The sequence below is a fragment of the Chroicocephalus ridibundus genome, chromosome 23 (assembly GCF_963924245.1).
Source record: "Chroicocephalus ridibundus chromosome 23, bChrRid1.1, whole genome shotgun sequence".
NCBI lineage: Eukaryota > Metazoa > Chordata > Aves > Charadriiformes > Laridae > Chroicocephalus > Chroicocephalus ridibundus.
Genome location: NC_086306.1, coordinates 3,300,551 through 3,326,355, shown reverse-complemented (window position 1 = coordinate 3,326,355; position 25,805 = coordinate 3,300,551). Strand labels below are relative to the sequence as shown.

The following is a 25,805-nucleotide window of genomic DNA, read 5'->3' as shown; positions in this document are numbered from 1 at the left end:
TGCACTAGAGGTGGGCATAAATACCGCAGTGTTTCTGGAATCGGTAAACACGTAGGACAGTTTGCTGTAGAGGCTGGCATGGAAAGACAAGCGGGTTTTTCACGCCCCGCGTTAATTCATTCAGGCTTATTGGTATTCACAGCAGGTCCTAAATTTAAATCTTGGGGTTTTCTTTCTTTGTTGTTTTTAAATTGGTGGCGTTATTCAGGGAAACTCTCTATTGCAGGAAGGAGAAGGAAAAAAAAAAAAAAGGGGGAGGGGGAAGGAGGGGCGCTTCACGTCTCGTAGGTGTTTTAGCAGTTATACAATATAATGGTGCAAATCAGTAGCTGATGGAATTCACGTAGCCCTTTTGGCGTTGAAAGCGCCATGTCAGCTCGTGTCAGTTGAGAATCGGGTGCGCCAGCTCTTCAGTTTTATTATACGCTTTTTGGGAAAATGCCTGATCCTTCTGGTGGAGCAGCGGAGTCCCAGCTCAAAGTGAGGGCCCTGAGCAGCGCTGTCGCTCTCCTGGAGGTGTTTGCTGGAAGTTCAAGGCCCCACTGAGTTAAAGTCCTGCTTTCTACCCCTTTCTACCCCTTTCTACCCCTTCTTGAATTCCGTGTGTGGCTTCACCAGCCTGGCTCTGCTCTGCTGGTATGAGCTTTGTTCTCATACAAAGACCTTTTTGGGAGGAGAAAAGGGCGTCAGAGTAAGTACAAGATAAAAGGGCCAAGGTGTAGTTCAGATTCAACGCCACATAACGTCTGCGTGCTTTGCTTTAAATATATGTACATCTGTAACGTAGGGAATGAAGGAACCAGGGGAGCAGAGCGGTCGCTTGTAACTCTCCTCCCCATCTGCAGCTCTGCGGGCTGTGGTTCGCTCTTGCTTATTATGACTACTGCAAACAAACAAACAAAAAAAAGATAAATTTCGTTTTGACCTAAAATCTCGCAAAAGCGAGGTGTAACCTGGGCTGCGATAAAAGCACATCGCCTGATAGCTGCCGTGTTATAATTACCTTCCTCTTCCTGCCAAACTGTCTTCTAATGGGAGGGAATTTGAATAACTGTGTTTTAAATCCTTCCCTTAAGTGCGTATTAGCAAATTAAGGTTTTTTTCCATCTGATTATGCAGTAGTGCTCTGCAAAGGCAGTTGAAGTATCCGCTGCATCGAAACATCACGAAGTTGGACAAAATGAGTTTGTTTGTGTTGTGTAACCCCCGGCAACAGACTTTTGGTCCATTTCCCTGACAGCAGTTGACTCACAGTTGGCCAAGTTGTGACTCCGGTCTGTGGGTGAATATAGGAAATTTTGCATACGACCAAAAAATAGAGATGCGGCGATTACACATCCTTCAAAGTACTATTTAACGCTTTTGCTGTAGGTGATGGTGGCAGGCTGCAGGTGGGAGTGAAGCTGCCAAATAGACAAGCCCACTGGAACCCAAATCCTTTCCCATTCTGCCTTTTTTGGGGGGGGGGGATCATTAGTGTGATGAAAGGACTTGCAGATGAAATAAAATATTTTATCTTTCCAGTTGAAAGTGCGGCGGTTGACTTGTGTTTTGACATGCGCTTCTGAATAATGCAGAGGTTGTTTCCGTCTCTTTTTATCTCTGAAGTGACACCGCAGACTGTCAGCTTTCTCACAGAATAATTATGTTTTGTTGTATGCTTCTTTATTGCAGAGTGATCGTCTTTTGATCAAAGGTGGTAAAATAGTTAATGACGACCAGTCTTTCTATGCAGACATTTACATGGAAGATGGGTTGATAAAGTAAGTGAAGTTTGATACTGTTTTATGATTGGAAATGTACAGAAATGTACCGCAGACTTGCAAGGAATAACTTAGTCTCAGTGAGCTATATTAGATTGCAGCGAAAAATGAATATTTCACATATATCTTGGTGTTCGATGGAGGAACTTTCAAAACCAGGTGTTGAATTAAATAAACAAATGGCCCCAAACCCCACTCTTATTAAAGCGTGTGTCAAAGGAGGTACTTCCATGTGCTTAATCTTAGCCACGTGAATAGCCCCATGCTGAGATGACACATATGTTTGAAGTTATCCCTGTCGTAACATTTTCCTGAGTTATGACTTAAGGTATTATGAACCCAGAGTTCAGCATGCTAATGCAGTTAATTCTGCTTTAGGGTAGGAGGCTGGACTTAGGTGACCTCTCGAGGTCTCTTGCAGCGCTGTCTTCTGTGATTCCGTGATGCAGGGATCAGTCCAAACCCCCTTAAAGTTAAAAATGATCCTGCAGCTCAAGGACTGAGGTTCAGACCTCTTTCTGTGTTTTCAGACGTGAAACATGCATTTCTGGCACGTTAAATATATTACAGATTTCTTTGGAAAATGACTCTTAGGAAAAAATGGACGAGCCAGAGGTTACAAACAAGGAATTTTCCTGTTCTGGCTAAACGGTCAGCACATGTGCTTTGTTAATCAAGGTTAAAAGTTAAAGGAGCCAGCCAAAGAGAGCTAATTAATTGCAATGTCATCCACTGTTGCACTTCTAAAAATACATCTATGAAGAGCTAGACTGGAGAGACCTTTGAGGGTCTCATCAGGAATTTGGTAACTGGTATCTGGAGGGGTTTCTATTTATGCAGGGGCTACATAATATTTATGCATGAGAGAGAAATAGACAATGTAGAGGCAAAAATTCCGCCAGTGCTCCCAAAACAATGCTGACATCCCAGTTGCTGTTAGATAGCTGGAGTCAAGAGGGGAACTGCCACTTGGCAACCCCAGTCCTGTCCCAACAGAGCTGCTGTGTTTGCAGCAGCGATCATCTGATTATCCGCATGGTCCCTTCCCCAGCTGCCTGCTGGTGCGGCTCCCTCTTTTCCTCCCTCTTCGGTCTAATATTGCCCCGAGGTCCTGAAGTAATTGCGCACTTTGCTCTCAATTATGCAGCTGCTTCAGGGGGAGGAATAAAATATTACCAGCTACGTACGCTCATCCCGTACATGGCTTTATATGGCAAAAGAAAACACCAGCCAGGTTAAACAGCAGGAGGGTGTATGTTTACAGGCTGTTTGCCTTCTGTGTGTCTGACCTGCTGCTTGAAACCTGTTTTCCCAGGCAAATAGGAGAGAATCTCATTGTGCCCGGGGGAGTGAAAACTATTGAAGCCCATGGCAGGATGGTGATTCCTGGAGGGATTGACGTTCACACCCGCTTCCAGATGCCGGAACAGGGGATGACATCTGCTGATGACTTCTTCCAAGGGACCAAGGCTGCGCTGGCTGGGGGCACCACCATGATCAGTAAGCTGGCTGCTTTTTCTCTTCTGAGAAGGCTTTACTTTTCTCTTTCTCGGCTAAGTACAGAAACTGCGGGATGTATACCTCACGTGGTATTTTGGACCAGGTACCAGCAGTGGGGCACTTCCGATGTCTGTCCAGGCTGCTGAGAAAAGCCTGTGTAGGGGTGGGAAAAGGGGTGGAAAAGCAAGACACGAGGATTTCTGCATCTTGCGGCTGTCAGTCTTTTCACTCTTGTCTCCTCTGTTGTCAGGGTTTACCTTGCTGCTTGTGTGACTTTGCCAGATTTTTGGGTCTGCTCCTGCTGAAACCAGTGTCACTTTGACCTCTGGCTCCAGTATGCCTAGCAGATTCTCCACATTCCTGTGCCTCAGTTCCTTTCTCCGTGATATCTGTGGATGGATGTCCGTCATATGGTTCACACCCAGAAGCTTGGTGCCAGTGTAATATGTGTCTTTGAAAACTGGGCCACTTACTTATTTAAGGATCTGCACATGCCCACTTAAGTACGCGGCTTTAGCACCAGGAGTTTTGTTAGCGTTGTTCCTTTTTTGTTCATACCCACTTTTGGAGGAAGAGAGAAATCGGGAAATGAAAGTATCTCAAAACAAGAGGACAGACAGACTGACTGTTGTGCAGGCACCAGGGTGAGACACTCATGGTGTTCCCCCTCGGGCTCTAAAATGCCTCATGAGTGACTTTCAGGCTCTCTGTCCCCGCTTGCGTTGGCTACAGATGCTGGGCTTGTCAGAGCCAGGACCTTAAAACTCCGTAAGTGAGTCATGGCTGTTAACCTTGTTTGAGCTAGAGGAAAAAAATGAAAACCTCTGTTGCAGTGCAGCCCATCACATGTAAACTGTAACGTGGCGCCCTGGAGTCTGTTGCCACATATAGGATAAAAGATAAAGGTGTAAAGTGATACAATATCTGAGCGTCTTGCATTCTTCCATGTTCTGTGAGGAGCTGCCATTTCACAGGAGGGGAGTTAAGGTACAGAGAAATAAAAGCGCGTGGTTCAGAACAGGTACTAGTGTCTATTGTCAGAGATAAAGAGATCTTAGGCACAGCCAGGAATCTGCCTGACCCTCCTCGGTTCAAACCTGGCTCCTTGCGGACTAGAACATCCTCATCTCTCAGAGGATGGTTGTGAGCCATCTTTGATGCCTGGCCTGGTGGGCAGGCTGGGATTGCTTGACCTGGAGGTTGGGAGTGGGAGCCAGTGGTCCAAACACAGCTGGAATGTCTGTGTTTCATCTTCTGGGTCTGGACCTTGCAAAGAGGTAGCGTCTGGCCTATGAACTTGGTCTAATGCTTCAAATAAGTAACCTTAAAATAACCCGGGAAATTATTTTTCATAATGTTATCACTTTAGAGTATGAACTTTGTGTATGAAGATAACCTCACACATGCAGAGAATGTGAAGTGGGAGGGAGCGTAGCTGTGGATGGTCTCATTCTGCACGCTAACATCCAGTTTTTCTTCAAATCTTTGCTGTCAATTTAAATTAATAACACCAAAATGGTATTTTCTTTTCAGCTTCAGTTCGTTGACTTTGTTTCATTGGCTGTTCCTTTGTTGCTAGTACACCTGGTTCACACTTGAATTATCATTTTGTTCTTCCTTGTTAAGTTGAATTAGATCAAAATAACGTTCTCTGTCATCTGCATCTGAGCTTTTAGCAGCATTATTTCCCCCTGTGGTACTTTTTAAAACACTTTAAGCAGAAATTGCTTCGGCAAAAGTTTCTGAAGTAGCCCTTTTCTTTGGTTGCCCAATTTTCCCTATGCAAAGCCTCAAACTTGAGAAATGTTTGGATCTTTCCGTATGTGTGTACGTGTATATTGCCTTCATGACTGTGGTATCTGAATATCTCACTAATGGTGTTTGTAACACATCTCTGAGTTAGGGAGGGTGGAGGAGAGTCCTCCATTTTACAGCTTCTCATTTTACAGCTGTGAAAAATTAGCACAATGTAGATTATGGCCATGGGCAAACCGTGTAGAGGAGGCTGGTGCCAGCCTTGACCTTACTGCCTTCCGGAGTGTCTCGGATTAGGGTACCAAAATCTAACCGTCATCTCTGAACGAAACCCCTCTTCCTGCAGTGTAGCGTCAAGGACTGCGTAGGATGATGGAGAGACCTTTCCGATGGGCAGGTATCAGCTGAAGAGTGGAAAAGAGGAGAAATAATCCAACTAGACTTCAAAGCTTTGGAGACTCTGCTCTGTGTCAGCTCAGCTCTTCTCTTCTCAGCAAAACTCTACCATTTGCAGAAATGTTTTTCCCCAAGGAAGCAGGCAGGGCTGCCCTCCTCGGCGTGCTCTCGGTGGGTGGCCTCTGGTTTTTGCTAAAGCAGGTGGGAGTCGCGGTTGATGGCAGCGTTTTTTCTTCTATGATGAATAGGGCAACGTTTAGTGAACTCGATTCCTCATATCGCGAACAAATTGCAGCCTGAAAATGACACGCTAATGTTTATGTCACTGTATATTTAAAATATCGTGCCTGGGGCTTTTCAAAAGAGAATGTGCTCCTCTCGTGGAAGTGTGTCCAGATGTGCGCCTCCGTTCTTCGGGCTTTTTTGGAAAAGCCTCATGGATGTGAGCTTTGTTGCAAAAAACACCCAGCTTTCTTCATTTGCGGTTTAAGCAAACTTTGTATTATTTATTTACAAATACCTTTACTCCATCTGTTTTCCTCTTTTATACATAGCCCTCATTTTGTGCAAGAAAACAGGTTCGTCTGCTTCATGCTTCAGTTTGTTTCACGTTTTCATGCAGGACGGCGCTTTAAGGCTGTTTAGTTTACAATCATTGTAGGGAAATGTTTTCTGGACATTTTTCAGTGAAATTAAAACAAGAAATCTTGGATAGGTTTCTACTGATTGTTGGTTTTATAAAAACTGCGTGTGAAATCCCGCCTTCGGCGAGGTAACGGAGAACTTTGGCCCCAGCAGTGCCAGGAATTCACCCCGAATGTCTGGGTTGGTTTCAGTGAACTTCATTTTCGGCTCGGATCAAATTCAGTGTTGTTCCCTTTAATTCCCTTGGCAAACACGTCCAAGGGTAGCACACAGGAGTTCAAGAATGTAACCTATTGTTTCCAAGCCCTGTTCTCATTGACTTCCGTTCCCCTTTAAAGTAAATTCATTACTGCAGCGTCAGAGATAGGAGAATCCGACTCTCAAATGGAGCAGCCCCGTTTTCTGTGGGGGATCGGTGGAGATTTATCCCGGTGGGAAGCAGATCCGGCTCCAACCTGGCGCTTCCCAACTCATCCCCTGGTCAGCTGGAATGAGGGAGAGTGGCTGGTGTTGATGATCCGAACTGGTGATGTGAATTAACCCCTGTCTGCTCTCATCTCCTGCGTTCCTGCAGGGCTCCCCAGTCCGTGATTTCACAGAATCCCAGAGTGGCCGGGGTGGGAAGGGACCTCTGGAGATCACCCAGTCCAACCCCCGGCCAGAGCAGGGTCACCCAGAGCAGGTGGCACAGGGACGCCTCCAGGCGGGTTTGGGATGTCTCCAGAGACGGAGACATTCCTGAGCCCTGCTCCAGGTTGCTTCACACAGGAGTTAGGGCCGATTTCTTTCTCTAGCCGCTCGTTCCGCGCAGCCCATCTGAGCAGGAATTCCAGCTATGATCCTTCTGTCTCTACCCTCTCCAGTGCCAAAGGCAAGGCTCCAGCTGACTTTGCTAACATACGGGAAAACATAGTTGGTTTTGCTGTGCAGAGCTGCTCAGAGGTGAAATGACCTATTGTGATACGATTTTCTGAAACGGCAATTTGCATGATCCTTTCACTGTCCCGGCCTTAAAACAGTATCAGTGTGGGTATGTATGTCAGCCAAGGGCGAGCAGCACTGCGCGTGTTCTAGGATAACGTTGCTCTGGAAAAAGCTTGGATTATCGCCCTTTTAAAATGTCAGAATGCAGTGTTTGGGTATTAAGTTGAAGGGAGGATTCCAGGATGATCCGTGGAAGACTTTGCTAGGAGAGAGGAGTATTAGGCTCCAGCTCGTTCAGGGTAGCTTCCCTAAGCTCCCTCACATTCCATGGAAAGAGAAGAGTCCTTCCAGAGGACTCATTTTGAAGTTGCCCTTTACAAGAGGCTCGCTCTTGTCCATCTGGCCACAGTTTTGTTGAGCTAAAGGTGCTGGTTTTGAGCCCTTATTGCCCCAATTTGAGATAGGCTGGTGCCCTGTGATATGAAACAGTGCCTGGAGCTATTAGGGCAAGAGGATATCACTGCTCAGAACAGGGTGGCCTCTCCAAGTCTTGTGATGGTTTGGTCGCTTATTAATTGTGATGGGTGAAATCCCCGTCAAAATCGGTGGTAAAACTCCCCCTGATTTCAGTGGAGGCAGGATTGCCTTTCTCCGCGCCTAACCCTTCAGGAAGGATGAAGCTAAGCTGTGTATATTTACCGGCTCTCTGATCCTCTGGCCTGTTTAATGTCCTAATGAGAACTGCATCTATCCAGGGCAGCTCCCACACGCATTTCAGCCCCCCCTCCCGAAGACTCTGCATCTTCCCGGGTATCTGCTGCCCTTGAGTGAAATTGCTTGCTGACATCGCCTGTGTTGACTCAGTCAACCACTGTTATAATCATAGAGAGAAATTACAGTGAGAGAAATTATAGCTCTTTCTGGCTCGGTGACTTGGAAGCCAGCTGCCTTTTGAACTTGACTAGCAGTTATCCTAATGACATGGAGAACGTTCGCTGGGGATGTGAGCCTTTGTATCTTGGGAGGTTCAGAAAATGAAGGGGAACTTCACGTGGGCTGCAGGCTGCTTCCTAATGCTTTTACCCCGCTATTAAAGAGTGCTCGTGTGCAGGATGGCAGAGGGTTTCAGGAGTGTGTTGGCTGCTCAGCTACAATCAGATTTGTACTGAGTTGACACCAGGTCTCCTGGGTCATCCTGAAGATCACCGCCTTGCTGAAGGACATGCCTAGCATATCTTCCGCACCTCTTGGTTTTTGAACTGAGCGTGACTTGAGAGAATGGAGCTGCCCCAAAGGTGGTCAGAGTCTAAATTGCAGCAGTGTCAGCTTAAAGTAAGGTTTAGTGTTGTGGGGCAAGGGCAACTTGGCGTGGGATGGGATTTAGACCCACCAGCAAAGACTAGATCATGTTCTGCCCTACTGTGTGCTGCTGGCTTCTATTGTCAGGATTACTCCTGTCCTGGAAGAGAGCAAGAGTCTAAATGGTGGGCAAAGGCGAGGGATGGAAACGGAGACGCAGGAGGAGGTGGCACAGCGGTGGTTGTGCAGTAACTTGTGGCTGAGCTGGAAGTATAAAACCAAGCGTTTCGAGTCCAAGGGCGGTGACCGCAGAGCTGCAGTGTCTCACCACGTCTCTGTGGCTGTGTGTACACAGCGCTGCATTGTTCCGCAGGCACCAGCCTGAACTCTGTTTCTTTTTGCACCCAGTAGCAGAGATAAAAGAGGAACTGTGCGGCTGGGGAGTAGCGCTGGACGGGCTGCCTTGGGCTCGTTTCACTTTCCAGCAGCTGGCGGGCGTTCTTCTGCAGCAAAGAAATCTTTAATTCTCTAGAAATGCACTGAAAATGTCCACTTGCTTGTATAAAAGATTATTGGTGATGTATATGGGCAGAGGCTTCCTTGAACTCTGTTGTTAAGATAACGACAGGAGCGCAGAGTCCCTCCAGCCCTTTCTCTCCTCTCCCCAGCTCCCCTCGGTGCTTTTTATCCCCCCAGACCCTCTGGCCTCCGCACTCATTCACGCTAAACCTCGTTCGCTTCGCTGACTCCCAGCCTCCCGCTGATGCGTGCGTGGCTTTCATTCAGAGCGGGCTTAAAACCGTTACTGAGAAAGTCGGTCCGTACAGAGGGACGGGCACTCCCCCGTCGCGAGCTACTCTTCTCAAGCTTTTAAACCCCTCTAAGTCCATTAGGCGTCTCTGCCGGCAGCGGCGTGTGCGGCAGGGACGACGGCCTGCCCTGCCGGGGCTCCGCTTCCAGCCCTCCCAGCTGCGCTGCTTCTGCTGGATGGGATCCCCTCTATTGTCCTGGTGGGGCTTCCAAAGGGGTCTCGTTGGAAGCCAGTCTGCCAAGCCCTTGATGTCTCTTGCCAGTTAGCACAGAAGGAAACAGCTGTTCCGTCCTCAGCATGAATTGTGTGTTACTGTCTGCGTCTTATTTTTTATTTTTTTTCCCCTTTGGGCTGCAGCTATTGTTTGTCGTCTCTTTGCCCCTGAGACAATAGGCTCCTGTGAGGAACAAATGAGGGCTTTAGGAGCTGTGGAGCTTTGCCTGAGGTTATGCAGGAGGCTCGTGGTGTGGTAGTGCCTTTAACCCTGGCTGTTTTTATTCAGGCTGGTGGCTCTGGGTCCAGAGGAGGCCACGAAAATGATCAAAGGGCTGGAGCCCCTCGGCTATGAGGACAGGCTCAGAGAGTTGGGGGGGTTCAGCCTAGAGAAGGGAAGGCTCCAGGGAGACCTTGGAGCCCCTTCCAGTCCCTAAAGGGGGCCTACAAGAAAGCTGGGGAGGGGCTGTTTGCAAGGGCACGTAGCAACGGGACACGAGGGGCAATGGTTTAAACTAGAGCAGGGCAGGTTTAGATGAGCCATTGGGAAGAAGTTCTTTCCACTGAGGGTGGTGAGACACTGGCCCAGGTTGCCCAGAGAGGGGGTGGAGGCCCCATCCCTGGAGACATTCCAGGCCAGGCTGGATGAGGCTCTGAGCGACCTGATCTAGTTGTGGATGTCCCTGCTGACTGCAGGGGGGTTGGACTAGATGGCCTTTGGAGGTCCCTTCCAACCCAACACATCGTATGATCCCCTGCCTGCCAGCCGGGCCATCTTTCCTCCTTATTGCTGAAAGGTGAGATCAGCAGGGTCTGGTTTGGGGCTGGAGTCCTGTGGAACCACCACAGCCCAGCACGGCTGGTGTTGAAGTCAATCAGTAGACGTCAATCAGCTGGTGAGGGGTCTGGAGCACAAGTCTTGTGCTCAGGAGCGGCTGAGGGAGCTGGGGGCGTTCAGCCTGGAGAAGAGGAGGCTGAGGGGAGACCTTCTCGCTCTCCACAGCTCCCTGAAAGGAGGGGGTAGCCGGGGGGGTCGGTCTCTTCTCCCAAGGAACAGGCGATGGGACAAGAGAGAACAGCCTCAAGTTGCGCCAGGGGAGGTTTAGGATGGGTATTAGGAAAAATTTTTACACCGAAAGGATTGTCAAGCATCCCGGGAGTCGCCATCCCTGGAGCAATTTAAAAGTCGGGTAGACATAGTGCTTAGAGATATGGTTTAGATTAGTGGTGGTTTTTGTCAGAGTTAAGTTGATGGTTGGACTCGATCTGGAAGGTCCCTTCCAACCTAGGCCATTCTATGATTCTATGTTTTCCCTATTTTTCCCCATCAGAATTCTGCCTTCCCCAGAGCTGCTCTGGATCCTGTCCCTCGCTCCTCTGCCCAGCCTTCTGCCTCTTTGGCAACACTGATTATTATTTTTAAAGAGCAGGTGAGCAGGGCTCTTGCTCCGCTCCTGTTTTGCTCCGTTCTGCTCTGGACCTGCTCCACCCCCTGGCTGCAGAGGAAGGAGTGGATGGAGACTGTCCCACACGTGCTGGAGCCTGGAGACTCTTGATGTAGTTATAAACAAATGAATGATGAAACGGCAACGCCGCTGTCAGTGCAGCCGTTTTCCTGCAGATGTGACTGACCTAGATTTTTCCATGCATCCAAACAGAGGGATTTGGCACTCGCTCGGGAGAAATAACCAGTGTTGTCTGTTTATGCAATAGTACTAATCCCTCTTATTCCATATAATGGTTGGGATCAGTAGAGCTGCTTTCCCACTGCATGGAGAAGAGTTCATGTTCTTTTGTTTGAAGAGCTGCTTTTAAATGCTTTTCATGCTTTCACGTGTCCCGTATTCTCATGGCCGAGTCCCGTGCCTTATGGATGACATGCAGGAGAAGTAAAGAGCTAACGGGTATCACCAGCGTTTCGTCTCTTACGCAGCTCTTTACATCGATGGAAGATGCATGTGAGACTGTGAAGGGTGCAGGCGTTAAAGTTGGGTCCCCCAGCTAAAACCTGTCTAGATGAAAAAACAATCTTAAAATAAAAAACAATTATCTGCCTCCATTAATGTAACGTCATTAGCTGTCTGTGATAGGTTTTCAAAGCGCGTGTGTTAAATCTTCCTAGATAACCTGTCTTAATCACCTTCAAGTTGAGACAAGGTCTTGAAAGAAACAGCAGGAAATGGCGCCTCCAGCTCTTTTCTTGGCACGTTTTTCTGGGCACGGATTTTTGTCTTCCTACCGGTGTTCAATGCCTTGGCTTTTACCTTCCCGTGGGCTTGACTCAGCAGAAACCATCCTTGTCAGACAGGAACTTTTAAACTTTCTGCATTGGGAATTAGCTTTGCGTGTCAGGGGAAGGAAGCAAGTGATGCTTGAAAGAAGCGATGGCTAGAACTAAATGCAGTGTTTCTCACTTGGGCTGGCTTCGGGCGAGTGCCGTCTGTAGAGTGGAATTTGACGTCTTGGGTCAGCGGAGTCTTTTTCCATCTTTCCTTCAGCCTCTGTGCCTTCCGTTCATAGATCCCATCTGTTTCTTAGAAACTGGATTTTTTTTTTTTTTTAATCATTCTGGTGAGAGGGAGAAATGTTTAAGGAATACAAATTAGCTCCTCCTGTCTAGCATACTTTAATCATGTTTATAAATTGCCAGTTGTTGCGAAGTTGGTGCTGTGCCTGCATCTTTGCACAACCCTAACTCCCATGGAAGCCATGCGTGTTTAAAAGGAATGGGCACTGAAGAGTTACACCTTCTGGGAAAACTCTTTTCTTCCCTTGATACACTGTGGTTAGTGTTAGGATTACTTCTGTGACAATGGGTTTGTCATTTAATTTCTCCATGCTAGTTGCTAGCTGCCCGTAACAGGAGGTGGCTTTGTTGCATAGGGGTTGTAAGCTTTAATTTAAATTAATTAAGTTCACCCAGACCCTCATATTATAAGTACAAAGTGATTATTTTTATGGTAGAGCTGCTTGAGAGCCTGGCACGTGAAACACTGTATGCCACCTGGCAATGCCCCTGTCCCTCCCAGCTGGGATCCCTGAGACGGAGACACCGGGTCCCGCAGCTCGGGATGCTCGGCTCTGGTTCCCGTCTGGATGTGAATAAAGGGAAAAACCCTGGGTGAGGGAGAGACGAGGTGAGCCCTCTGTGCGTAAAGTGCTTTTGGCTTCCTGCATCCTGAAAGCTTATTTTAAGTAATAGGAGGAACCATTAGACTTTAACGTGCAAAAGTTAACTGGGAAATCTCTTGGGGAATTCTCAAAGCCCATCAAAAAGGGCTGTGCTTTTGGAAGTTCCTCTTCCTGACCACTTCTAGGGCATATTTTCACCAGATTGCTTTGTTCCTGAAAGCAGTTACATATGTGCAGCGTGTATATTTTTGGAATCTGGGGGACTCTGTGGTGTTTTACATATGAATGAAATTCTCTGGCACAGCCTACAGGCAACGTGAGCTGGTAAAGGAGCTCCTTGAGAACCATCCCGTCTTATTACACAGTGCTGCTTTTGTGCAAAGGAGGAGAAGGGGGGAAGTTCCCAAAGCACAGCAAGAGATAGAGTAACCCAATATTGCTTCCAAAATCTCATTCCAGAAACGCGTGGCAGTTAATGATACTTCCCTCCAGACTTTTCTTTATTTCCGACATGATTTCTCAGGATTTGTATCCGTGTCCAACAAGAAGAGTTCAGCTACTGATGGGGCACGAAGTACTTTTCAGGCTGTTGTGCAGAGACTTTATCCACTGTGAATTGAAAAAGTTTTGTAAAGTCTTTGTAGCACAACGGTAGCTGGAGAAAAATGTAGATCATAGAATGTGTTGGGTTGGAAGGGACCTCTAAAGGCCATCTAGTCCAACCCCCCTGCAGTCAGCAGGGACATCCACAACTAGATCAGGTCGCTCAGAGCCTCATCCAGCCTGGCCTTGAATGTCTCCAGGGATGGGGCCTCCACCCCCTCTCTGGGCAACCTGGGCCAGTGTCTCACCACCCTCAGTGGAAAGAACTTCTTCCCAATGGCTCATCTAAACCTGCCCTGCTCTAGTTTAAACTGTTGCCCCGCCCCTTGGCCTATGGCTCCATGCCCTTGCAAACAGCCCCTCCCCAGCTTTCTTGTAGGCCCCCTTTAGGGACTGGAAGGGGCTCCAAGGTCTCCCCGGAGCCTTCTCTTCTCCAGGCTGAACCCCCCCAACTCTCTTAGCCTGTCCCCACAGCAGAGGGGCTCCAGCCCTCTGATCATTTTTGTGGCCCTCCTCTGGACCTGCTCCAGCAGGTCCATGTCCTCCTTGTGCTGAGGGTTCCAGAGCCATACACAGTACTGCAGATGTGCAGGATGTTCTTAGGTGAAGTAGAATTAGGCCACGGTACCAAGACCAGAGTTCGCTTCTGCGGCTTTGTGAAGCAATCAGTCCTTTTGCTGTGTGAGCACTCTAGAAAAGGGGGAAATGGCAGCTGTATAGAAACGGCTCCCACCGAGCTGTGCCGCAGCGTGGATCCAGGGGAATTCAGGCTATTGATCAGTCTGGCTCCCGTGTTTGAGACAGGAACTGAAGCTGAGGTCTAGAACGTGAGAGTTGCCTGTAAAAGCTTAGTGCATGGAAAAAATAAAAGGCAATGTCTTAGAATCATAGAATTGTCTAGGTTGGAAGGGACCTTTAAGATGATCAAGGCCAGCCATCAACGATGGTTCTTGTATGTGTGAGTTTTCCCAACCAGTTTGCTTTAGGGGTCCTGGGTTGGAAGAGCTGCAGGCTTAGTGTCCATCTTTGGGTTGGCCAGATCAGGTGATGCCCAGGAGCGCATCTTCTTCTACCTCAAAGATGCTGCTTTGTGCTCCTAAACCTGGGTGGTCTCCATGGACCTGGGAAGATAGCAGAGTGCTTCAGGGGCCAGACAGGGCTATTTCAGACCCGGAGGAAGGAAGTTCAGTTGGGGACTGTGTCACAGAATTCCTATTTAAACTAAGGATGGTCTAGTTAGTCCTACTCCTACGGGTTATTGTTACAGCGATCTCAGTAGCTGTTTTTGCAGGCAATGTTGTCCTTGCAGGGTTGACAGAAAACTAGCAGATGTCCAGGTGTGCTCAGAACATTGGCGTGTGCAGTGTGAATGTGCTGCTTCGTCTCTGTCCTACCATAGGATGGTTAGAAAATGGGTTCTGTTGCACCTCCACATCAGATCCCACCACAGTTTTCTCTGTGGGCATGTGGACATTGGGCTCTGCTTCAGTCCTCGCTTCCTTCTCTGTAGCTCCGTTTGACAGTCGTCAAAGTCAGTGGTTTAACCGAGGACAGGACAGGGACTGTTCGTGTCTTACAGTAGTGGAATTGGTATGATGGTGATTAAGGAAGAGGTTTTCATCAAAGTTCGATGTCATTTCATCACAGCCACGAGAAGTGTCTGGTCCTTGTCCAGCCAGGGGAGATGTTTATGTGGCAAACACACAGAGGGAAAGGACAGGTTCACCAAGCAGATCCTTTTTTGTCATTTCCCCTCACAAGCTGTTTAAAAACAAACAAACAAAAAGTAACTCTGCAGAATCAGAACTCTTTGCATTTAATTTATTTCCTATTCCGGAAAACGTAAAGCCTCCCCAGAACCATCACGAATTTCCATAGTGAAAATTCCGGTTCTGCGCCTGCGTTCCTCTTCGTCTCCGCCGTCCCCCTGAGACAACCACGGGCAACGAAATGAAGCTGAGAAGCCAAAATCTGATCTTGGCCACAATGATGCAAATCCAGAATTGTTCCAGCTTCCCGGCTAGTGGAAAAAGCCTGACGGGCAGGGTATATCTCCGCTGACCTGAGAGGGACAGGACTGGCTTACGGCACTCGATCTTTTGTCCTCTTGTTTCTGACCAAACACTTGCCCCTTGGATGTGTTGTGATGGCTGTGTTTTGCCTTGACTTGAAATCCATGGCTACAAACAGAGGTTTTCTCCATCCCGTTCCCTCAAGGTTTACTGACCAATTTATATGGAAGTCTTTGAAGTCCTCTGTGCTTGCTTTTTTTTTCATGGATTTCAAGTGTGGAGTTATGCCTAAAAGAAAGAATAAATCTTGGAGTGACTTAAATCTCTCTTTTGAACTTGGCTCCCTGCCTCCTCTCTCATGGTGACCTCCTGAGATAGAAGCGTGGCTTGGATGTGCAGTAAACCTGTGCTGTAAAGGGATGGAGCCTTTTTTGACCTGATCTAAATAGGTAGTCATTGCAGCTGTTGAAGGGGGTTATTAATTATTGTTTGGACACACAGCCCCCTATTCTTTACATTTGTGTCCAGCTGGCATTAAATTATTAATCATATTTTGGAACTAATCAGCTAAAAAGACAAGTGAAATATCTGTATGACATCAGTGAGGGAATAACAGAACATTGCAGGCTGAAAATGTAATCAGTGTAGCACAGATATGTCTTGAATTCTTCTGAGCCTGGTCCAGCTTCTGATTTCTCTGCACGGAGTCTAATAAAGTGGATCTGAACTGACAGAAAACAACATGCGATGTCATGTAGCCTGCCTGTTCTTCGGTTAGTTTGGCAGACACGTAGAAGCCAACAGCCCTGGAGTAGTTGCGTTAGCACAGTGAATGCTGTTCGGTGCAGAGCATCGTTACTCCTCACAACAATCTCTTTATTTCAGCAACTTTTCCTGGGCGAGCAAGCCCAACAACAAAATAATGTGGGAATAAAACTCCTCAAATACGCAAAGCTAAAGTCTGATCGCTGGATCCGGGATGTTGAGAAAAATTCTTCATTTGACTTCTCCTTGCCGTTCTGTGGTCAGGTGTGTCAGCTTAGGATACGTGGAATGGTAACCGTAAAAGCGATCTTCTTGCTATCCTTTCTTGTCCTAGATCAAAAACACGACCCAGAGCGTGGTTTGGAGGAAGAACTGGATGTGAAATCAGAACACAGGCGATGTGAGGCTCTTTTAGGTTACTCGTTTTGGGATTTTTGAGCTCAGAAGAAATGCTGAGGTGTCTCTAGCCTAAATTGGTGCAGAGGCTGGTGGTCGTGTTTCCGTACGTCAAGCAGAAGTCTTGCTGCTGGCAAGCTTGGCTTGTGAACAACTTTGTTTCTGGACAAGGCAGCTTTTGGTAGCTCCATTTCTTGACATGTAAAAGGGTCATAATGATACGTAACTAATAGCAGAAGGGATTGTGGTATTTTACTAGCTGAGAGTTTGAAGTCTCTGGATGAAATAAGGTCTGTGATTATGGGATAATCTTCTGTGAAGCTTCTCGGGTCAGACAAGGGCCTGACTTTCGGTTCGCAAGTGTTGATTTTATTCCACTCGCTTTCATAGCGTTACTCCCAGTTCACACCAGTGCCGGGAGGAAAATACTGCAGCCATAGACTAGCAACAACTCCAGACTTCCAAGTAGGAAGCTGTGCAATTACCAGGGCTGAATTTAATTACAACCTCTCAATAAAATGGCTTGTGACAGAATGTACAACTCAATAAATTTCACCAGATTTCATCACATGCAGTTGCTGTGAAGATTAAGTAGTATTAAAAAGGCAGATGTGTTTATAGTGATCAAGCTGCTATTTAAAGTTTTGGGTAGGGGAAATCTGCCTGCTAACAGTTAAGCTTGAACGTTAAGGATTTTCACCTTATAAACTCCTCTTTAACAATAGGCACGTTTAATGCTAGTAGGAGCAGGAAATAATGTGTAAAACTGCAGTTTATAATAGCAACTGGGACCCTGCGTACACGGTTTTATTGCATACACAATTTTTGTAACATCTGACCCTAATTCACGTTTATATTGTCCGTATCAGATAGTTTTTCTTTTTCCTGGTGGTGGTGTTCATTAGCGGAAGATCGAGAAAAATTTCATGCATGCTTTAGATGACACATAATTAAACCAGTTGAAAAAAAAAAACCCAAACCTTTACAGGGGAAAGCTGGAAGCGGCGGCTATTAATAGAAACTCCAGGAAAGGGCTGTTAGCAAGCCAAGGCCTGCTCCAATGAGGCAGGATGCAAAAAAAAGAAAAAAATTGAACATGCCACAATACCAGGAAGCTATAAAACCCATTAATCCCCACCCATGAGGACATCCATCCAAAAAGTAAAGTTTTGTTTTCAAGGCAAGGCTGATCGCAGAGTTCAGCTCTCCCGCTGAAGCAGTAATTTCTCTTGAGCTTTGCGAGGGGTCAAAAATATAAAGGCATGGCTCTTAAACTGCTTTTTTTATTATTATTATTATTTTTTGAGAGCTTCAAAGTGCCCGAGAGAGATTATATGGGATTTTTTATGGATTCAGCCTCAAAGCGTCCCTCCCGCAGGCTGTTGGTGATGTTCCCCAGTGGTGTGTGTGTGATCCCTGCAGAATAAGCCCGTGCAGGATGAGCAGGAGAACTCAATTCTCCCACTGGCCGCTTGTTTGGGGCCTGATCGGGAGCCGCAGTCCTCCATCCCCCTGCCTCAGAAAAGCTCTTAGGCACCAGAAAGCCACGGCGTACCCGAGTTTGTAAGAGGAAGCCGAGAGGTGATGCAGCCCTTCACAAAGCCACAGTCTGTAGCTGAGGTGGGCACCAGTTTCAGTGTGCCACGCGCGCTGGTGGGTTTTAAAGTCAGTGGGACGAATGAATGAAGAACGAAGGTTTGCTTAAAGCCAACCCTTAATACATGTGCTGAGCAGTGATGGGATTAGTAAATCCTAGTGCTTTATAAACTGATGCTCTCACTCCTGCCCTACTTACATTTCATGCTTATGTTAAAACAATACTACTTTATCTTCCCCCATGCTTGTAAAGTTCCCTGTAAATCAATTCCTCTAAGTTTTTGCCTTCCCCTTTCTTCTAACACCGCATGCCCCATGCACTGGTGGTTGTTATCTCTCCCCCGCAGCGTCGAACCATCTCGGCTCATCGGACACGCAACATTTCAGCGCGGCTGAGGGCCAGCTCTGCTATGTTAAAGCCCCGCAGATAAGCTAACAGCGGTTAGTGGTGTTGTCTCACTTCAGCTTATTGTCTGCCTTTAATCTTGAGCCGATTAATGTGTCCAAGGAGGAGCGAAGAAGGATGACGAGCGAGGCAGGCAGAAAACCAGCCATGGACGATGGGTGGGTGGGAGCTGAAATACTTGGAAGTAAGAGCAGATGCACCTTGTAAGCAGGGTGGAACTGTGTGTAACGACAGGAGCAAAACCAGGCCCATCGGAGAGGTAATTAAGAGTCTTAGTGATTGTGGCTGGAACAATTGTGGCATGTTGGGCACGCAGGTGCTCGGATCCCGCTGCCTTCTGAAGGGAGGTGAACACTTGGTTTGTCTGGGAAAAAGATAAACAGCCTATCCAGTAATTTTGGAATCTCATCAGTATTTTACCAAGGGAAAAATTAGATGATTTATAAAATACAGACTTCTTTTCTTTTTTTTTTTTTTTTTAAAGCTGTTACTTCGGTGATGTAAACCAGCTTGCTTGCTTCTAAGCCATAGGCTGTTGCATTTTGGATTCTGCATCTCGGAAGGTTAAAGGATAAATCTACAGAATGTTTTCTGTTCGTAGCCGAGAAACCACTGTCATCCTAACCTTGGCTTTGCCATTTAACTTGCAGAGAGAGTGTGTTAAAGAAAGAGAAATATTAGGATTAGATCTGAATTTCACTCTGGTTCAGGGAGCCACCACAAGCTATTGAATTCCTCCTTTGAAGGTTTCGGTACTGATGAAGTTACACTTAAATTATCTTTTCCTTTTCTCTTTTTTTCTTCCTTTTGTTTCTGTTTTTGGAGCAAGCTTTGAGTTTAAATTGAGCTGGCAACTTCCTTTTCAGACCTCAGCAGCTGACATCATTCGTACGGCAGTAATCAACAACAGGAAGAAAACATCTGGGTTTGGAAGCATGAAGAGATCAAGGCTGTAGTGGTCTAGAGAATAAAGGGGTGACAACAGTCTGCGTTGCCACAGTTTGTCTTGAGCGCGTCCTGCAGACGCGAGGCCACTCCAGCAGCTGCGGGAATTGAACGTTCCCGGTTTCCGAGGTGAAGGAATGAAAGATGGGGCAGCGAGCTGTCGGGTTCCCTGGAGAGAAGTGGTTTGGTGAGGTCAGGACAGCACACTGCTTTTCTCATGGGAAGCCTCCAGGGTAATCTCCACGGCTGGGTCAGAAGACCTTGTGTCCGCGGTCCTGTGGCGGATCTTACCCAAGGGTCATCCTGGGAACCTGGGGCTGTGGGAACGCAGTGGATGGAGCTCTCATCAGCTGCTCTGTACTGTGCTGAAGCACAGGGGCCTTAAAGAAAAAGCGTTTTGTTTTACTCTGAGCTCTTGAGCTCTGCCTGAGGGCTGGAAGGAGAACTTCCTCTGAGCTGCGTGTGGGCGATCCCTAGCCATAGCGATAGGCAGAAGTAGCTGCAGTGCTCAGTTCTTTTAACAGCAGGCAAAGAATCAATGTTGGCTCTTCTTCTTTGAAGGATCCAGGCTCGTTCTTACTTATTTGGGCTCTAGCTGTTACGTTTTTACTTAAAAAACACCCGGTAACAACAAAAACCTCCCCCAAACCCCAGCTCTTTCACGAGCTCTAGCACATAGGGATGTTGGCCATGATCGTGCAATGTCGTTGGCCCCTTGCATTGTAACAAGGGATGATAAAATTGTGGAGACATTTGGATTTGTGTCTGAATTAGCTCTAGACTATCACTTAAGCTTACATCCACCTTCATGTCTTACGTTCAGCGTCTGCTGCTTCTGCTGCCTCACCTGCTCCAGGATGCTGTGTGTCAGACAGCCCATGGTATGCTCTGCCATGGTTGCTGAGTCTCTGTGGACTAGTTAAATCACAGGTTTTTGAAGACTCTTGGCTCACCTTGCACATTCAGGCTGTCTTCTTGCTGACTTCTTCCACGTGGATATAAGGAAGTGGTTGATCAGTGGTGTTTGCCTGGCAGAGAGCTGCTATGGAAACAAACTGTGTTCTGTTTCGATGGGGATGATGGGCGATTTGGCTATCGGTGAGCTCAGGGGAGCTGCTATGAGATGTGTCGGCAGCGCAGCTTCCATATGAGATATCCCTAATCCCCGGAGCTGGCTTTCATGCACACATGCACCACTACCTCCATCCCTTATCCTTATTGCAACCAGCTGTGGTTTGACTCTGTCAGAGATCTGATAGAGCTCCCTTACCCCCTCTCCCACTCCCTCCACACACTCCCATTAGTCATACTTGGGCAGTGCATGAAATAAGATGGTGATAAAGCTCTGATCCTAGACACCAGAGTCATTCCTAGGGGCTCCATGCTGGGCTGTGAAGACTCCGCTGTGTTAACCCCTTGGTGCCTCCCGGCAGAATTTCCTAATGCCCATAAGCCATGTATCATCTCGGGATTGATGGAGCTCTTAGGGCACCTCTCGTCTAAGTAGAGATGGATTTATTACTGTGGTGTGTTAGAGATTAAATGGGCTTTTTTGGCTTTTTGATTAGTCAGTGGGCTGAGGAAGACAGCTCTTGTGTTAAGGCACTGGCCATTTGTTAAAACTGGGGTTTTCTCTGTGTCCCACCGGTAATGCAGAGAGAATGTTATTTTCCTCCTTGTTGTTCATACTACTTAAGCTAAAGATTAACTTTGGCAGAGTGACAAGGGGCTACGTACTGTCCAAGAAACAATTCAGTCTGGAAATTAGTGGAAGGTTTCTGACCATGGGGGAGGAGCAGCTTGTGGAACAGAAATTGCATTATTTTTTTTAAAAAAAACAGGACAGTTTATCGGCTCATAATTATTTGGGTTGCGTTTCCTAAGGGTGGCAAAAAGCACATCCTTGGTCTGATGCCAGCCACCGGGCGAATTTCGGAGCTTTCACTCATAGCATAGATTTCTCTAATGGGTGGGATGCTGCTGTCTGAGCAGGCGAAGGCCACCAGCTGCACTGCCGAGGTACCAGCAAAGAACTCTGCATCGCATCCTTCCCTTTGCAGGCTAGCATGGTGCTTCAAGGGGCAAGCACAAGCCTTTTGGAAAAGCAGAAGTATTTTCACTGCCGTTTTGCTATCTGTCACGTAGCCACCTTTGCAGAACGGAGAGAGGGTGGGCAGAGCTTGGTGGGAAGGAGGGTTCTTTTGGGTCATCCTCTCGACTTTCTACAGTGGTTGCTCATCTCAGACGTTGGAGATGTCATTACCAACGTGGCCGAAGCTCCTGGGTTGTTCAGGAGTATTGCTTTTTCAGTGGGTCAAGAGCTCCCAGTGTAAATCCAGTTGTAACGGCAGTGCAGGAGCAGTAAATCCAGGCTGACGTGTCTGCATGGGGGCGAAGCAGAGCTTTGTAGGGCCCAAGGACTTCGTCTCTTTGTTTCTTATCCTAGTTGTGATTTAGAGCTAACTGCAGAGCTGACGGCAGCCCAGATACTCGCCCGTAAAGTTAAAAATAAACTCCTTGAGGTTCTCTGCTTGATAATTGAAGCAACTTTTTATTTTTTTGTGTGATTCGTTGTGAAATCAAGCTGGGGATCTCTCCTCCTCCCCAACAGTGCCTGCCCAGTTTGTGACCCCTGAAGTCCCACTGGCTTTTCCTGCTCTCTCAGCAGCAGCGCAGTTTCTGAGATGCTGGCTTGCTTCTTCTATTTCACTGTGTCCAGAGAAGATCTTAGAGATCCCCTGAATGCTGTTCAAATTACTGGGAGGAACATTAAACCTTCAGATCCAAATCTCTCATGTTACCCTTTGAGGCTGCTCTGCGTCTGTAGCGCTGGTGGAGCGTCCTGTAGCTGCCTACAAACCCCGTTGCGGGTGGACCTGATGTGTTGGGCTAGAAGGAGGATCAGGCTGAGCAGATGCCAGAGACAAGCAGGACCGTCTTGTTGTCAGGAGGTGTCTCTCCAGCCGTGACAAACTGTTGGTCCCGCTTCTTGCAGTCCTCACTTGTATGCTGTCTCTGGAAGATGCTCTCATTTGGGATGTGGAGCACAAAGCAACGCTGGCCCATGCGTGGAGTCCTTGGTTGTCACTGCATACGTGCCAGCAGTAATAGGTCTTTGCGCTCTTTGGATGCCTCTTCTAGCGTGTCCAGAGGCACAAAGTCCCTGCTTGAACATGAGGTGCTGGGTACTGAAAGCTGCTGACTGATGCTCACGGGGGACCTTGCCCGTGTTGTTGTTTATTTGTCATTATTTGTCACCGAACGGGAGCAGTGTTTATAGAGCTCTCTGCAGCGGTTTGTGTTTGCTGCCCTAGAAATTCCATTTGCTCCATCCACAAACAATGGCAGCAAGCAGGCTGTAGGAATTGAACTATTTCCTTCTGTTTTGGCTCCGTTATCAGCTTCCTGGCTGCATTCTCAGATGCTTTAGAAACCAGGTCTTTCAAACTCAAACATTTTAAGGCAAAGGGGATGTCTTGTTTTTGCAGCAGCCTCTGCAAACCATGCTTTTACTCTTGGACATCCAGGAAAGCTATCGCACCAGCCGTTTACCAGTGCTTTGGTTGTCTTTCCCAGTCGATCACGTGGTTCCTGAGCCCGGGACCAGTTTGCTGACGGCCTTCGACCAGTGGCGAGAATGGGCAGACAGCAAATCCTGCTGCGACTACTCTCTGCACGTGGATATCACCGAGTGGCATAAAGGTGTCCAGGAGGAAATGGAAGCTCTGGTTAAAGATCACGGTAAGTTCAGTTGCTGAAAGCTCAGAGAAGCCTTTCCCTTCTTTGTTTTTTAGGACTGGCTCTTGTGAAATATTTTACATCTCAGTAAAGCTGTTCTGGGCGCTGCCGTTAACTCGGCCCATTCTGGCTTCCTTTGGAGGTTTGAGCGGTCACTGTTGTAGAGGGGCACTGATTTTGGAGAGGTCGATCTCTTGCTGCTGCCTTGCAGAGGAGCACCTTCGTTCAGGGGAGGTCCTTTGATATTTGTTAGTGCGGGTAGATGATAGGTTCGGCCGTTAAACTGTTGTAAACAAGGGAAGAATCAGGCCCAGAAGGAACAATCCAGCACTGCTTGCTAAACATGGAGAAGAGCTGAATAAAGTGACCTCATAGGTTTTTCCCCTCTTTAATTTCCTTGACGTTTCATCCTTAGGCTAGAGTATTTTTCCATCCTGTTCGTAGTTTAAAAAAAACAACCTTTTACATCCTAATGAGTGCTTTCCCACACGTGTTGGGTAGAAGCTTTTCCTGGTGGAGAAGGCAGGAGAGGGGAAGCCGATGGAGCATTCCCCGTGTCTCGGTCAGGACAAACACGGTGGAGGGGAGCATCCTGATGGACGCACATTTCCCGTCGTTCTCGCAGGAGGGAGCGGGGGATCCGCCAGCCAGACCCAGTCTCCGCTTTTTTGTGTGATGCATTTTGCTTACGTTCTTACTCGGCCTCCTACGGTGCCGAATTCACAGAATTATTCTTATTTCAATGTTAAGTGGAAGCCGAGGTGTTTAGCTGTCCCCGCGGCTGGAGCACGGGCTCCTCTGCTCCCACCAGTTGCTAATAGATGCCACGTGGCTGGGGAGATGCTGGGATGTGCTGGGAGCGCGTGTGCCTGTGCACACGCACACGTCCGTACGCATTTCACAGCAGATTAAAGCAATTTATTTGTCTGCCCGTCGTTACTGCTTGCGGGGGGGTGGACTGAGGGGGACGTCTCCTCTCTTACGAGGGACGGTGTGTTTCGTAGCTTTGTCTGCGCCTGCAATTTGTATGTCAAAGATAATTCCTCTCCTTTCTCTCTACCAGGTGTGAACTCCTTCTTGGTTTACATGGCTTTCAAAGATCGCTTCCAGCTAACCGATTCTCAGGTAGGAAGGCTTAACGTTCACCTGCTTCAAGCTGTGCATTAATCTCTTATGAAGGTTTATTTTCAATACACTTGGATCTCACATTCTCTTTTGGTCTCGGTCTCTGTATGCTAACAGTACCTAAGATTTGCAACAGTACCCAAAGGTCTGGTTTGAAGATTATTTTTTTTTAATTAAAAAAAAAACACGACACATCAACAACAAACCCTGAAAGGCTTGGCTTGGGAAAGCAATGGCAAAACCCTCATTTTGAGAGATCAGAGGTTTTATTCCAGCTCCTTTGGTGTGGAAGCAGTGGCAGTTTTATAAATTGCTGCTTTATGGCCAGGCGCAGGGCAGGACCGTGAGATCTCTGGCGTAACTATCCTATGGGTTTAGAAGCCGAAACCGATCCTGGTCCAGAAGTGGGTTTCTGGCTTTAGCATTAGAATTGCTGGGACCTTAAAGAGGAATTGCCCTCCTGTTTGCCGTTCTAGTGGGTACGTTCGGGTACATTTAATTGTTGAGATGGGCAGTTTGTATTTCTGAATGTGGTGGGAGGAGAGGAATGCCTGGGAGTCATTTGGAACGGCGTAGGAGGCAGTGGTGTATGACAGTTATCTCTAATGACTCTGGTAAGCGTTTTAATGAGTGACCGTTGACGGAGCCGGCGTCAGTTGTGGGTTACTCAACCTGAGCGCTCTCAGGCCGGTTGCAGGAGTGGGAAATCACAGTGCTGCAGTCCCAGGCGGGGAGAGGCCTGGGTGCAGGTTCTCCATGAAAATTAAGTGTAAGGGGTTTTTTTTCCATGCCACGCACCAGTAAACAAAGGCATGAAACAGGTACAACTCTGAGAGCTTTTTAGAATCACTCCAGGCAAAGCCCTATACACTTCCTGTTTGTTCCTCCAGCATGGTAAATGTACCCAAACCCGGCTTTTGAATAGTGCCGCTTTGCCACGTCAATAGCGTCTGACTGTACAGATTGGGAAATTTACTTGTAGGCAGGAAAATGGATCGATCTATCTATCTATCCAGCAAACCACATCTTGTATTTCTTAATGCTTCTCTTTCTCCTTTCCATTCTGCAAAATGCTCTATACTGAAGGAGTCTGGAGCATATACTATGTAATAGGTATATAATAGTGTATACTCAGGGTGTATTGTACTGTATGTTTTCTCTCTTCCAGATATACGAAGTCCTGAGTGTAATCCGGGACATCGGTGCGACAGCTCAAGTGCACGCTGAGAATGGTGACATCATTGCTGAGGTATGTTATGTTTATTCTGTGGATTATTAACTTCAAAATGCTGGGAGGGATTTAAATTCTAAAGCCGCCTTTGCAAACAGAAAATCACCAAGACTTTTAAAAGCACGGCGTAGCTGTATCAAGGGTGCAAGCAGAGCTGTGCATCAAATCTCATCCCCTTCGTTGTCACTGATAAAGCAGGTTTTCACGGCAGCTTCCAGTTTTGTGGCTATCGGGCATTTCTGCCTTTCTCCCCATAAGTGAAAGACTGTGTCTGGGTGTGACTGTCACTGTGTACAACAAAATGCTCTGCGGTAACTGAGACTGGGGGAGTGGGAAGGGAAATGGCTTCATACAGTGCCTGGGATGCTGATGTCTGGGATCTCTTCGTCCTTTAAAGAACAACAAAGAAGAAATGTTAATAATGTGTTTGGATTTAATCTGATCTCCAGCTCATTTTATACATTACGTCTCAATGCAAAACTTGGTGTTGCGGAGGATTTCTGCGTTGACTGACTGGGGAAGAGCCCACCTGAGTCTTTGAGCCCAGTCA

The 25,805-nt window shown here is 47.4% G+C and overlaps 1 protein-coding gene across 3 annotated transcripts in view; it reads left to right on the top strand.

The window, feature by feature from the left end:
- The window catches only part of DPYSL2 (dihydropyrimidinase like 2), a 57,964-nt gene that overhangs the window by 13,782 nt on the left and 18,377 nt on the right, over nucleotides 1–25,805 (top strand). For all 3 annotated transcript variants that reach the window (XM_063358469.1, XM_063358468.1, XM_063358470.1), the window contains 5 exons: nucleotides 1,675–1,763; nucleotides 3,079–3,263; nucleotides 22,738–22,902; nucleotides 23,963–24,024; nucleotides 25,193–25,273. In XM_063358469.1, coding sequence (XP_063214539.1) covers nucleotides 1,675–1,763; nucleotides 3,079–3,263; nucleotides 22,738–22,902; nucleotides 23,963–24,024; nucleotides 25,193–25,273 — 582 coding nt within the window. The remainder of the gene's footprint in view (nucleotides 1–1,674; nucleotides 1,764–3,078; nucleotides 3,264–22,737; nucleotides 22,903–23,962; nucleotides 24,025–25,192; nucleotides 25,274–25,805) is intronic.